Here is a 13,379-nt window from a genome sequence, read left to right as displayed (position 1 = left end):
ATATCCATATTTGTTAAAAAATATAGATATAAACATACATATATCAATCCATATGGGTTTCATTTTCGGCCCTAATTTTCAACTTGGGAAGAAGGAAAACAATTAGTAATTAATAGCAGCAAAACTCCAACTCTTTACCTGTGGTGATAGATATATCGATGATATGTGTATGGTATTCAAAAGCTCGTCACCCCCCCCCCCCTTCCCTTTTTGTAAAGACGATAATTTATATAGCTCTAACTTGAGTACATCTACATCTTGCCAAGCCACGAAAAAGTAAAGAGTACAAAGGAGAGGGAATGCCTCCTATAGAAGTCCAAAGAAAATCTCTGGAATACCGGGCAACGAAGGAGGCGACCCAATCTGCTGCCATGTTCGCCTTCCGAAATACATGTACAGCCTGCAAACCACCCATCTTCTGAGCTAGCCTACGGATCTCTCTAATGAGAGGATGGCCATCACCATATAGCTCTTCCCCTTCATGAGCTTGGTCTGTAATAGCCATAGACGCTATAAAATGTCTGAGCGAGAGTTAGCACCAGAAGAACCACAGCAGCAATGAAGGAAATAATCGCCCATGGATTGTTGAAGTACTTATGCTTCAAGCTGGCTCTCCAACTATTCCACCGATGGTTGTAATACCTGTTCACCTGCCCCGAGAGCCCGGACAAGTAACCGTCGTTCATGTCGAACACCACCTCCTGGCACAATTTATTGAACATGTCGGCGACCTCGTCGTCGTTCCCCAGCCAATGCTCGATGATGCCACGGTAGTGCAGGTACCGGACATCCTCCTCGGAGTCGATCAAATTGTCCATGAAGATCACGTACGAGGTGATGTCGTTGCTGCAATTCATGTGGCACTGCTCGAAGGCTATCAGGTTCAGGAACAAGGATTTGGTGCCGTCGTGAATGAGCAGGCGTGGGATATGGAGCACGCCGTTCTTGAATTCGATGTCCCAGAACCGGTCGGTCCTCCGCTTCCGGAATTTGATGCCGGAATCGCGCAGCTCGGTGACGCAGTGGACCAGCTGCTGGCGGCGCTTGTCGCAAACGCGGGCGCGGTGAGACCACCGCTTGAGCCAGACGCCGGGCGCCGGCCGCGGGCCGGCGCGGAGCAGGCTGCAGCGGAAGACGTCGAGGCAGTGCAGGCCGCCTTCGGACAAGGGGTCGAAGGCGGCGGCGGAGAACTCGAGCTTGAAGCGGTCGCTCTGGTTGAGCGGCTCGTAGGTGGGCATGAGGGGGTCCAAGAATTGGATGGCGAGGCGGGCGACGAGGCCGCAGCCTTGCTCCGGCAGGCCGAGCTGGAGACCGAGCAGGCGGCCGAGGACGAACAGAGGGATCTGGTTCTCCAGCATGATCATGTCGCGCTGGATGGAGTGCATAGTGCCGCGCACGGCGAAGACCGGGTCGCAGCGCGAGTAGCCCAGGCTCGTGAAGCCCTCGCCGGCGGCGCCGCGGAAGAGCTCGAGCATGAAGACGCCGTCGAGGACCATGACCTCGACGAATTCGTCGCTGGAGAGATGGATGTGGCCTTCGTAGCAGGACCTGGCTTTGTCCTCGAGGGATTTGACGGCGTGGAGGTAGAGGTGGATGTCGTGGCCGGTGCGCTTGAGGACGTGGTGGAGTGCCCGCCACTTGTGGCTGTCCATGTCGCGGAGGCGGCGGCGGCGGCGGTGGTAGGGTCCGATGGACACGACCTGGGGGAAGTAGGCCTTCTCGTCGCCCTCGCGGAGGGACTTGGGGACGCGGTAGATGGAGAGCTTGGCCCAGGGGCTGAAGCTCTCCAGCTGCCGGGCTTGCTCGAGTTTCTCTCTTATGGAGATGACCCATTCGGAGTCTTGAGGGGGGTTTGGGGGAGCGGCAGGCTCGCCGGCCTGGGTGAGGAGGGGAGGGGCTTTGGAGGCGGGGGTGGTGAGCTGGGATTTGCCTTCCACTTTTTCTTTGAGCTTGAGGGTGACGAGGTACCAGCTCAGGAGATCTTTGTTGAAGACGGCTACCATTCTTCGCCCCTCGCTCCTTCCAAGGCTTCTTTCGAGTGTTCGCTAAAAGTTGGTGATATGGAGCTTGGCTGCAATAATGGTGGGAGATCACCTTGGATACTCTGTAATAGAAGGCACCACAAGATTAGATTAAAGAACTTTAATTTTGATGATGACTTTGGCGAGGATTCGTTCCAGCCTAGCTTGGTTTATTATGTTTGTTTTGAGTGCCCACCATCTCACTTTTCTCCATTTAGCGGTAATTATTTTGAGTGTGAGGATCTGTTGGGAGAAAAATGTATTGCCCAAAATACGCCGATACATCTGTTGCGGACCCCCCTCACGCACCGCGATCCCACAACCAAGGAGGAGCCCATGCTCGGATGATGCCAAGGAAGGGTCGTGCAACGGCCAAACTCAAAATCCGGGCTAATTACTTTGCTTGGAGGGGTGGCCGGATATTAGCCAAGCCCCTTCACACTTGGCCAAGCCTAGACTAAGCCCATTCACACTTGCAAAGCCAAGGCTCCCAATGTTTGGTCAAGCATGTCCAAGGTCGGCCAAGACATGGCCAAGCATGCCAAAGGCACGGCGCACCCATGCACGGCCCAAGCCGCGCCCGTGCACGCCCGCCGCACGCGTCCGTGCGCGCCCAGGCCCTGGCAGCGAGTGCCCAGGCCACGAGCGTGCTGGCCGCGCCCGCTTCCGGGCGAGGTTCGGCCGCCAGCCGCAGGACTGCACGCGCCCGCTACGGGCGAGGTTCGGCGGCCAAACCTCGCCAGCCGCAGGATCGCGCGCGCCCGACCACGCACCCGCACTCACGTACGTCCGCGCGGCGCTTGTCGGCCCACGCTCACCCGCGGCCGACAGCGGCCGCCCACGCGCGCCAGCTCCTTGCCGGGCGGCCTGCCACGCGCGGCGCGCGCCAGGCCCTCGCCAGCCCTACCGCGCCCCTTGCCGCGCCGCCTGCGCGCGCGCGCCCGCCTGACAGCAGCCTGCACGCGCCCACGCGCGCTCGACAGCGGCCTGCGTGCGCCACCTACGCGCCCACGCTTGCCTGCCCGACAGCAGCCTGCGAGCGCCGCCTGCCGCGCCCTGCCACACCCCAGCGCGCTAGCGCCCTGCCGCGCCCTGCCACACCCCAGCGCGCTAGCACCCTGCCGCGCCTCGGCGCCCGTGCCGCGCCCTGCCACGCCTCAGCGTCCCCTGCCGCGCACCCTGGCGCCCTGCCAGCGCCCCAGCCTGCCAGCCGTGCCCCAGCACCTTGCCACGCCCCTGCCAAGCACCCTGCCTGCCCCAGCGCCCATAGAACCCTGCCAACAGCCCTGCAGCGCCCATAGAAGCCTGCTAGCAGCTGCCATGCGCCCAGCCAGCCATGTGCCATGCCTAGCCCGCCCAGCCATGTGCCATGCCTGCCCAAAAGCCTTGGCCTTGGCCCTTAGCCACTTGGCCAAGCCTCTAGCTTGTCATGATGAGGTTGGCCCATCACTTAGCCACTTGGGCAACCTCATGGAGTCTATAAATAGGAGAGATTGGGGAAGCCATGGGGGTCTTTTGTTATCTTGAGAGTCTTGTATTTTCGGCCTTAAGCTTGGGAGGGCTTTGCCCTATTGTATTCGGTCCTATAGTGTCTCTAAGGACTTGGGCTAGTGAGAACCCATCATAGTTCCACTAGATTATGCTTGTAAACTTCATTTTGGGAATAGAATTAACCTTAATCTTTCCTCCACATATACTTGAATTGTTTGGTTGTTTCATTCGAGCCAAGGGTCGAGCCAAGCTGCAGCTAATAGACCCGCCCCTTGCCTTGATTTCCTTGGTTACTAAGTGCTCAGCACACAACCGGCGTTACCCGTTCGGCCCGCATCCGTACATCTTGAGGCATCCGAAAGAAGTATAAGGCGAAGGATTTGGTATGTCGACTTAGGGCCGAGAGCCGCCCTCCATCAATGGTGCTTTCATTGAGAGATTTCGTCGGAAGAAGTTCTTAGAGAAGCTCCGTCGAAGATCTCTCTCCAAAGAGATAACGCCTTAAACCCCTAACAAAATTTCATATTTGGGGTCCGAATTAGATAAGTGCTTATTTTCATTTTTTGCATGCCCTAGAAAGTGAGGTTCACTACTTATTGCTTATTGCGCATATCTTATGTGATTGAGAGTGTGGGTGGATGCATTAGAAGCCTATCTTGCTTACAATTAGTGCTTAAAATTCTGCAATCCATTCTTACTTTTTTTTCAAAAGAGGAGTGAGCATTTTTGTTGTAAGGAGGACGAATTATTTTTTATTATGCTCATTATAGGGATGGTGCCAACGGAAAGGCTACTGGTAGTACCCGGCACTATTTGACCCAACTATTCGGTGTTAGAGTATATGATGGACGGCACAAGAGGGAGGCTACTGGTAGTACCTTGTGTCCTTCTAACTACACCGGATAGCGAGCAAGTAGAGCAACAACACATTTCTCTTGGGTTGTGAGGAATTTTATGTTGAAAACTTTTGATTGTAATGTACAACCCATTTTCACATAAAAGAGGAGGGCCGGATCATCCCTTGGGTGACGGCCAAAAGAGGTTTGGAGTGAGGATGTGGGATAAAAATGCACGGCTTGAGGCCTTAGAGGGGAGATCTCAACTCCTAAACCAAACCCTTGAAAGTCAAAACCAAGCCCTTGAGAATGTATCCTCTACCTTAGCCGGTGTAAATGCCCATCTAGAGAGGTTGGAAAAGAGAGTAGAGGAGAGTGCAAAAAAGAGGGTGAATAGAAGGGTTGAGGGAGATGAGCATTGGTCGCACGCCTCTCGGCAGGGCCAAGTGAAGGATCAAGAAGAAAGGAAAAGAGAAGAAAAGAAAAGAGAAGAAAAGAGAAGAGAAGAAAAGAAAGAAAGTTGGTGGAGAGAAGAAGAAAGAAGAGGAGAGCATAGGAGAAGCCGTTTGGAGGAAGTTCAAGAAGAGAAGTATGGCTCAGCCGAAAGCCTTCGTCTTCGAGTTTTGTTAGGGTTAACTTTGATGATAGCGTATCGGATGACAGAAGTGGAGACATAGCTGGTTTTATGATTAGAGAGGTCTTGACTCTAGATTGGTGACGGCAAAAGATCCTTGCATTTTCGACATTTTCGTACCTGGTGCGAAACTGAGGGTTGTATGAGAATGTATTACCTATGCAAAGCTCACTTTGGGGGCAAAGTGTATTCAACTTGAAGAGAATTCTGCTATAATTAATGGATGGATCCAAGGTTAAGCCAAGAAGGACTGTAGGCATTCGTTGCGGCAGAATATTTTCAAATTGACGAGGGATTGTACAATACTCCGAGCAGCTCATATGTACAGGGAGGCAAACAGAGTAGCTAATTGGGTTGCATCTTTTGTTACTCAGCATTCTGGCTGCTTCCTTTGAAACAACTATAAGACCATTCCTCCACCCCTAAACCATCTCTTGTTTTCTGACTTTAGTGGATGCATTCATTCTATAAGTGTGTGATCCATCCTACCTATATATATATAAAAAAAGGCCCTCTTCCCTCAAGTTTCCTCAATTTAAAGTACAAGATAAATTAACTCTGTGAAACAATGTGCTATGAGAGTAGCTTGTTGAAGTTAATATGTATAATTGCAATGATATTAATTTCATATGTAATGAAAATAGAATGAGGATGTTTGTCATTGTTATATGGTGTTGACTGAAAATTATTCAGCAATGTGAACCAGGAGTATTTGCCATAAGTATTAAACTTTCTTAGAACTTGGATAGAAGGAAATCCATCTAAAATCTGGTAGAAGAAGTTTTTTTTTTTTTTTTTTTTTTTTGGGGGGGGGGGGGGGGGAGGGTGCTCGAACCCATGTCATGGGTACCAACCTCGAGTAGCTTTACAAACTTTACTAGATGGCAACTTTGACATTATCATTAAACTTGGCTCCCCATATCTCATAGGAAAAATAGTTATTTCATGACAAATTTAATGAACATTAAACATATCATGATTGTTATAGTATGATGTGATATATACTGTTAAAAAGCATCCACAAATTTTGGCGAGGTAGTCAAATCGCCGATGCTTTTTTCTAATGTCGGCAAGTTAGAGTTGCTATATCCTATTTTTTAGTGTCACTCTAGCATCAACCAACTAAGCAAGATGGTCCCTTATGTGTATGTATGTCTTGCATGCCATGAATGAGTATGGAATGGTGTGAGGCATACAACAGTGGATTTTGAATGCTTCCACATTCACAGAGAGACAAAGCCTTCTAGCTATCAGATTTCCATCAATAGCTCTCAAGGTCTTATCGCTTCAATTTAATGTATTTCAAGGGATTGCTTTTAGCATGAGCCACTGTTATATTTATGGCACATCAATTACCAAATGAAATAGTTTTAATTTTTATCAGCGAAAGCCTTCGTCTTTGAGTTTTGTTAAGATTAACTTTGATGATAGCATATCAGATGACAGAAGTGGAGACATAGCTAGCTTTATGATCAGAGAGGTCTTGACTCTAGATTGGCGACGGCGAAAGGTCTTTGCATTTTTGACATTTTTGTATCTGATGCGAAATTGAGGGCTGTATGAGAATGTATTACCTATACAAAGCTCACTTTGGGGGCAGAGTGTATTCAACTTGAAGAGGATTTTGCTATAATTAATGGATGGATCTAAGGTCAAGCTAAGAAGGACTGTAGGCATCCATTGCTGCAGAATATTTTTAAATTGACGAGGGATTGTACAGTACTCCGAGCAGCTCATATGTACGGAGAGACAAACAGAATAGTTGATTGGGTTGCATCTTTTGTTGCTCAATATTCTCGCGACTTCCTTTGGATCAACTATGAGACCATTCCTCCACCCCTAAACTATCTCTTGTTTTTTGACTTCAATAGATGCATTCATTCTATAAGCGTGTGATCCATCCCACCTATAAAAAAATGACCCTCTTCCCTCAAGTTTCCTCAATTTAAAATACAAGATAAATTAATTCTGTGAAACAATGTGCTATGAGAGTAGCTTGTTGAAATTAATATGTATAATTGCAATGATATTAATTCCATATGTAATGAAAATAAAATGAGGATGTTTCTCATTGTCATATGGTGTTGACTGAAAATTATTCAGCAATGTGAACCATGAGTATTCGCCATAAGTATTAAACTTTCTTAGAACTTGGATAGAAGAAAATCCATCTAAAATCAGGTGGAATAAGTTGGGAGGGGGGGAAGGTGCTCGAACCCAAGTCATGGGTACCAACCTCGAGTGGCTTTACAAACTTTACTAGATGGCAACTTTGACATTATTATTAAACTTGGCTCCCCATATCTCATAGAAAAAATAGTTATTTCATGACAAATTTAATGAACATTAAACATATCATGATTGTTATAGTATGATGTGACATATACTATTAAAAAGCATCGACAAATTTTGGCGAGGTAGTCAAATTGCCGATGCTTCTTTCTAATGTCGGCAAGTTAGAGTTGCTACATCCTATTTTTTCTGTAGTGTCACTCTAGCATCAACCAACTAAGCAAGATGGTCCCTTATGTGTATGTATGTCTTGCATGCCATGAACGAGTATGGAATGTTGTGAGGCATACAACAGTGGATTTTGAATGCTTTCCACATTCACAGAGAGACAAAGCCTTCTAGCTATCAGATTTCCATCAATAGCTCTCAAGGTCTTATCGCTTCAATTTAATGTATTTCAAGGGATTGTTTTTGGCATGAGCCACTGTTATAGCACATCAATTACCAAATGAAATAGTTTTAGTTCAATTGAGGATATCGTTTGAAAAATAACACCACACAAACTATGTAGGGGGGAAAAGAGACTTATTTTCTCAAGGCTGCACGAATAACATTACATAAAATAACTTCTGATTAATTTATAAAATGGAGTTAAAATTCCCTAAGCATACCAAGCAAACTCTTTTTTTTTGCCCTGGTGTATAAATGCTATAAAGATATGCAAGAAGCTAAGGGACTTATTTGGCAACTTCAAGTAAATTTGGATCGAGTTTGGAAGGAAGATCCATCATATTTGGAACTTGATTGCATAGCCCAACTTCGGGAAGCTATAATTTCTTTAATATAAATCTATTTATAATAAATTTTTTAAAAAATAATAATTTTTCGAGATTTATGATGATGCGACAACCTCAAAGGGTTTAGGCACTAGCATGTGAGTATAATGATATTTAAGCCTCAAAATATATTTGTTAAAGTAATTTTTTTAAAATAAAAATTTGGGTAGACATATCTTCCAAATCTAGAGGAATTAAATGACATGATAGAAGGCCGGACTAATATGGGAGTTGAGATCTAACACCACAATGACTTCCATCTTATTAAGGATTCCTTGCCATAGTTATGATTATCTGAGTTATTAAAACATTCTCAAATTATTATTGGTTCCTTTGGTTGTAAACTGATGCAGAATTATTCAATTATTCTCAAATTATACATGAATTTTATGATTTATTCATGAGCAATTCATGACTAATATTTTTTTCAATATCATACAAATTAATGATACCATATATCGTTGCAAGTGGTAATGTTTTTTTTACTAGCATTGTAATTATTACCTCTCATATATTTCTTTTAAGTGAATAAATTTACATATTTTTTTGGTATAATTTAAGTTTACATATTTTTAGATAACCCACTCTTGAAGAATTTACTTTTTTTTTTTCCAAATTCCGAATGATCATGTATGGTTGACTTGTTCTCGAATGCCGAACTTATGACCAAACAGCTTTCTACTCACTTAGCATTTTAGCAAATCCTATTCATAAGGAAAGCAGCATCATGTCTCCTTGCAACTCCCACAAAAAGAGGTGCTATCAGCTGGATCTCATTTTGCTTCACCTCCTGGATCCATTTTGCTGACAGATTGCATGTTTAGTGCAGATTGTATGAGAGAGCAATGAGAGTATAATATTTTTGAAGCGGTGGTGCAGGGAATTCAGAAACAGAAAACGTGAAAAATTAAGAGCACGTTTGGTTTGCGATCTGAATCGAAATGGATTGGAATAGAAATCGGAATGGCCGTATCTCGACATATTTAGTTCATGATTGGAATTGAAGTGGAAATAAAATTTGAATACTATGGGAGAGTGAGGATCGAGTTTTTGAGGATTGGGTTTTGGGGGATTGGGATATTCTCATTCCCCACAGTGATCGAAATAGGATTGGTACTCCCTCTAACCAAACGGCCTAAATGAAAGTCGTTTCCCAGCAGAGAAAAAATAAGAACAATGGACAAAAGCAGAGAAAAGAAAAGAAAGACCAACTAGTAGTTGATCCAATCCTAACCTACCCCAGAAGGAAAAAACAATCAAAAGAAGAAAACTAGGTAGAAAAAGCTAAAACCAGGGATTCAAGAGCTGCCAAAACATATAAAGAAGGATTCAAGAAAATGATATACCTCCAAACCAATCTAGCCACTCCAATATTATTAAAAAATGGCTAGTAATTTTTAGTCTTTCCCAGCAGAAGTGCCTTAATCCATAACTTTGCTGTTCCTTGTTCAGCAGAATCGACGCATTAGATTGGGGAAATTACCACTCTCACATGTTTGGTTCGGAGAAAGCGGTCGCTGAACTGTGGGGCTTCAGCCATGCCTGACTTGCAGTTGGAGTGAGCTGAAGTTGGGACTGGGAGGTGCATACTCCCACTTTTCACTCTAATTAATCAGAACTTTATTACTGAATAATAACCATAAAGAGCAATTTGACTGACAGCTCTCACAGTCTTGGTAAAGCAAAGCAATGAATTCCAACATTAGCAAGCTTAAAGTAAACTAAGGTAGCAGAGGACTTGTTTGCCAGCAATTGAGAAAGTTAAAGTTGCAAATGCTGCAATTGAATTACAGGCATCCGGAAGCAGCTGCTTTTATGACCGTAATTGCAACTGTATGCCTGCATTCCGAACCACAAAAAAAAAATAAGCAAAATTTTTCAACAATTTAAAACACAAATAAGAATAGTCTCTGTGCGTCGATCTATCCACTTGTACCCAGGCATTTTCATAGCATTTTACAAAGATTGCGACCCAATATCAGGCTGAGATTAAACTGAGTATGATACATATCTATTCCCTTCCACAACCTTTAGAGTTTCAGCCACATAAATCTGCCTCCGTATGCAAAAACTTCAGAATCAAATACTTTCTTCATTTTTTCCCATTTTCAAACGTTTATATTGACATATACATAAATCTCAACCCAAACCAAACCAATAGGAAGGCAGAGAACTCTCATCCCAAGTGTCATTCCTGACTAGATAAGACATCCTGTTGACAACCCCATAAACTGTTGACCAAGCGCAGTGCCCTTATAAAAGAAAAAAAAAATCCCGAAAAGTCATGCAGCTTTTTTTTTTTGGGAAGGTACGAATGAAAAAAATCTTTAAAAAAGCTGCAATAGAGCTATCAAGAACCAAACAAACTCCGGAAAACTCGCAGTGGACTGCTCCACCTTCAAAAAGCTTGCTCTTCCGTGCAGGCAAAGAAAGGCACTGTCTACATCATTAGCTGCAGATTTTTATTTGAATAGATATGCCCATCACTTTCAGAGGACCCAAACAATTGGCACTAGGGCTGAAGGCAGTATCCTACCTTATATATTTTTATATTAAATTCAGATCAAATTTGAATATTATTTTTTTAGTTTAATCAGATCTGAATACGGATAGTCTGTTTAAAAATTTTTCAGATACAAATACACATAATTTTTTCGGATTTAAATTCAGTTATCCGTATAACAAAAATAAGTAAAAAAATAAATTAAATAAAAAAATAAATTAAGTGATTAACCAAATTTAAACTAAAAAAATTTAGATTCTCTTTATGGTCTTCAAGTAACTAGGATTTCGAACATTCTAACTATTTTTTAGGTGATTACAACGTGATGATTACAACTGGCTACAGTCTTGAGGTGTCTTTGAGGCGTCATAGATCCTTTCTACTTCGATGAGAAGTAATCTTAAGCAGTATATTATTTATAATATTATTTGTTTTTATTATTTATAAATATTTATTAAAATTATTTTTTATTAATTTTTTCTTTGTATTACTAGTTTTTATTATTGAATTTTGCTTAAATTTGATTAATATTTAAAAAAATATCCGATTTATATTCATATTCGAATAAGAAAATATCGATACGCTTAATATTCGATTCGTATCTATATCCATTTAGAAAAAAATATAGATATTAATTTTAATATCTGTTTAATATCCATAACCATATTTGTTAAAAAATATAGATATAAATATAAATATATATCAATCCATATGGGTTTCATTTTCGGCCCTAATTTTCAACTTGGGAAGAAGGAAAACAATTAGTAATCAATAGCAGCAAAACTCGAACTCTTTACCTGTGGTGATAGATATATCGATGGTATGCGTATGGTATTCAAAAGCTCTTCCCCTTCATGAGCTTGGTCTGTAATAGCCATAGACGCTATAAAATGTCTGAGCGAGAGTTAGCACCAGAAGAACCACAGCAGCAATGAGGGAAATAATCGCCCATGGATTGCTGAAGTACTTATGCTTCAAGCTGGCTCTCCAACTATTCCACCGATGGTTGTAATACCTGTTCACCTGCTCCGAGAGCCCAGACAAGTAACTGTCGTTCATGTCGAACACCACCTCCTGGCACAGTTTATTGAACATATCGGCGACCTCGTCGTCGTTCCCCAGCCAATGCTCGATGATGCCACGGTAGTGCAGGTACCGGACATCCTCCTCGGAATCGATCAAATTGTCCATGAAGATCACGTACGAGGTGATGTCGTTGCTGCAATTCATGTTGCACTGCTCGAAGGCTATCAGGTTCAGGAACAAGGATTTGGTGCCGTCGTGAATGAGCAGGCGTGGGATATGGAGCACGCCGTTCTTGAATTCGATGTCCCAGAACCGGTCGGTCCTCCGCTTCCGGAATTTGATGCCGGAATCACGCAGCTCGGTGACGCAGTGGACCAGCTGCTGGCGGCGCTTGTCGCAGACGCGGCCGCGGTGGGACCACCGCTTGAGCCAGACGCGGGGCGCCGGCCGCGGGCCGGCGCGGAGCAGGCTGCGGCGGAAGACGTCGAGGCAGTGCAGGCCGCCTTCGGACAGGGGGTCGAAGGCGGCGGCAGAGGACTCGAGCTTGAAGCGGTCGCTCTGGTTGAGCGGCTCGTAGGTGGGCATGAGGGGGTCCAAGAATTGGATGGCGAGGCGGGCGACGAGGCCGCAGCTTTGCTCCGGCAGGCCGAGCTGGAGACCGAGCAGGCGGCCGAGGACGAACAGAGGGATCTGGTTCTCCAGCATGATCATGTCGCGCTGGATAGAGTGCATGGTGCCGCGGACGGCGAAGACCGGGTCGCAGCGCGAGTAGCCCAGGCTCGTAAAGCCCTCGCCGGCGGCGCCGCGGAAGAGCTCGAGCATGAAGACGCCGTCGAGGACCATGACCTCGACGAAGTCATTGCTGGAGAGATGGATGTGGCCTTCGTAGCAGGACCTGGCTTTGTCCTCGAGGGATTTGACGGCGTGGAGGTAGAGGTGGATATCGTGGCCGGTGCGCTTGAGGACGTGGTGGAGTGCCCGCCACTTGTGGCTGTCCATGTCGCGGAGGCGGCCGCGGCCGCGGTGGTAGGGTCCGATGGACACGACCTGGGGGACGTAGGCCTTCTCGTCGCCCTCGCGGAGGGACTTGGGGACGCGGTAGATGGAGAGCTTGGCCCAGGGGCTGAATCTCTCCAGCTGCCGGGCTTGCTCGAGTTTCTCTCTTATGGAGATGACCCATTCGGAGTCTTGAGGGGGGTTTGGGGGAGCGGCGGGCTCGCCGGCCTGCGTGAGGAGGGGAGGAGCTTTGGAGGCGGGGGTGGTGGGCTGGGATTTGCCTTCCACTTTTTCTTTGAACTTGAGGGTGACGAGGTACCAGCTCAGGAGTTCTTTGTTGAAGACGGCTACCATTTCTTCGCCCCTCGCCCCTTCCAAGGCTTCTTTCGAGTGTTCGCTAAAAGTCGGTGATATGGAGTTTGGCTGCGATAATGGTGGGAGATCACCTTGGATACTCTGTAATAGAAGGCACCACAAGATTAGATTAAAGAACTTTAATATCTTTGGCAAGGATTCGTTCCAGCCTAGCTTGGTTTATTATGTTTGTTTTGAGTGCCCACCATCTCTCTTTTCTCCATTTAGCAGTAATTATTTTGAGTGTGAGGACCCATATTTTACGACTTCAAAAGACATATTCTGAAATAGAATAGCATACTTATTGACTTACTCTAAGTACGCAGATTTATATTTATTTTTATATTTGCTATATAATAAATAAATTTTATGTATTTATATTTATATTTATAAAAAATAAAAAATTTTAAATAATATTTTTTGGCTAGTTTTTTAGACGAAATACTGAAT

The 13,379-nt window shown here is 45.1% G+C and overlaps 2 protein-coding genes across 3 annotated transcripts; both read right to left on the bottom strand.

Annotated features, from left to right (window-relative positions):
• Positions 1-207: 207 nt before the first annotated feature.
• On the bottom strand, positions 208-2,237 carry LOC103699549 (UPF0481 protein At3g47200-like). Its single transcript, XM_008781569.5, has one exon. The coding sequence runs from the start codon at positions 2,001-2,003 to the stop codon at positions 480-482; it is 1,524 nt and encodes a 507-aa protein (XP_008779791.3). The 5' UTR covers positions 2,004-2,237; the 3' UTR covers positions 208-479.
• Positions 2,238-9,368: 7,131 nt separating this feature from the next.
• On the bottom strand, positions 9,369-13,031 carry LOC103713521 (UPF0481 protein At3g47200-like). 2 transcript variants are annotated; one of them, XM_088706353.1, is made up of 2 exons: positions 11,351-13,031; positions 9,369-9,889 (listed from the first exon to the last, which is right to left on the bottom strand). In XM_088706353.1, the coding sequence occupies exon 1, from the start codon at positions 12,927-12,929 to the stop codon at positions 11,406-11,408; it is 1,524 nt and encodes a 507-aa protein (XP_088562479.1). In that variant the 5' UTR covers positions 12,930-13,031; the 3' UTR covers positions 9,369-9,889; positions 11,351-11,405. The 2 variants fall into 2 exon arrangements, with proteins under 2 accessions (XP_088562479.1, XP_088562478.1); XM_088706352.1 differs by lacking the exon at positions 9,369-9,889 and adding an exon at positions 10,123-10,502.
• Positions 13,032-13,379: the final 348 nt, after the last annotated feature.

Source organism: Phoenix dactylifera, chromosome 11 (assembly GCF_051530095.1).
Source record: "Phoenix dactylifera cultivar Ajwa chromosome 11, Ajwa_hap1_PhDact_Kaust_v1.1, whole genome shotgun sequence".
Taxonomy (NCBI): domain Eukaryota; kingdom Viridiplantae; phylum Streptophyta; class Magnoliopsida; order Arecales; family Arecaceae; genus Phoenix; species Phoenix dactylifera.
Note: the sequence above shows the minus strand (reverse complement) of the source record. Positions and strands in the feature narration are given on the sequence as shown.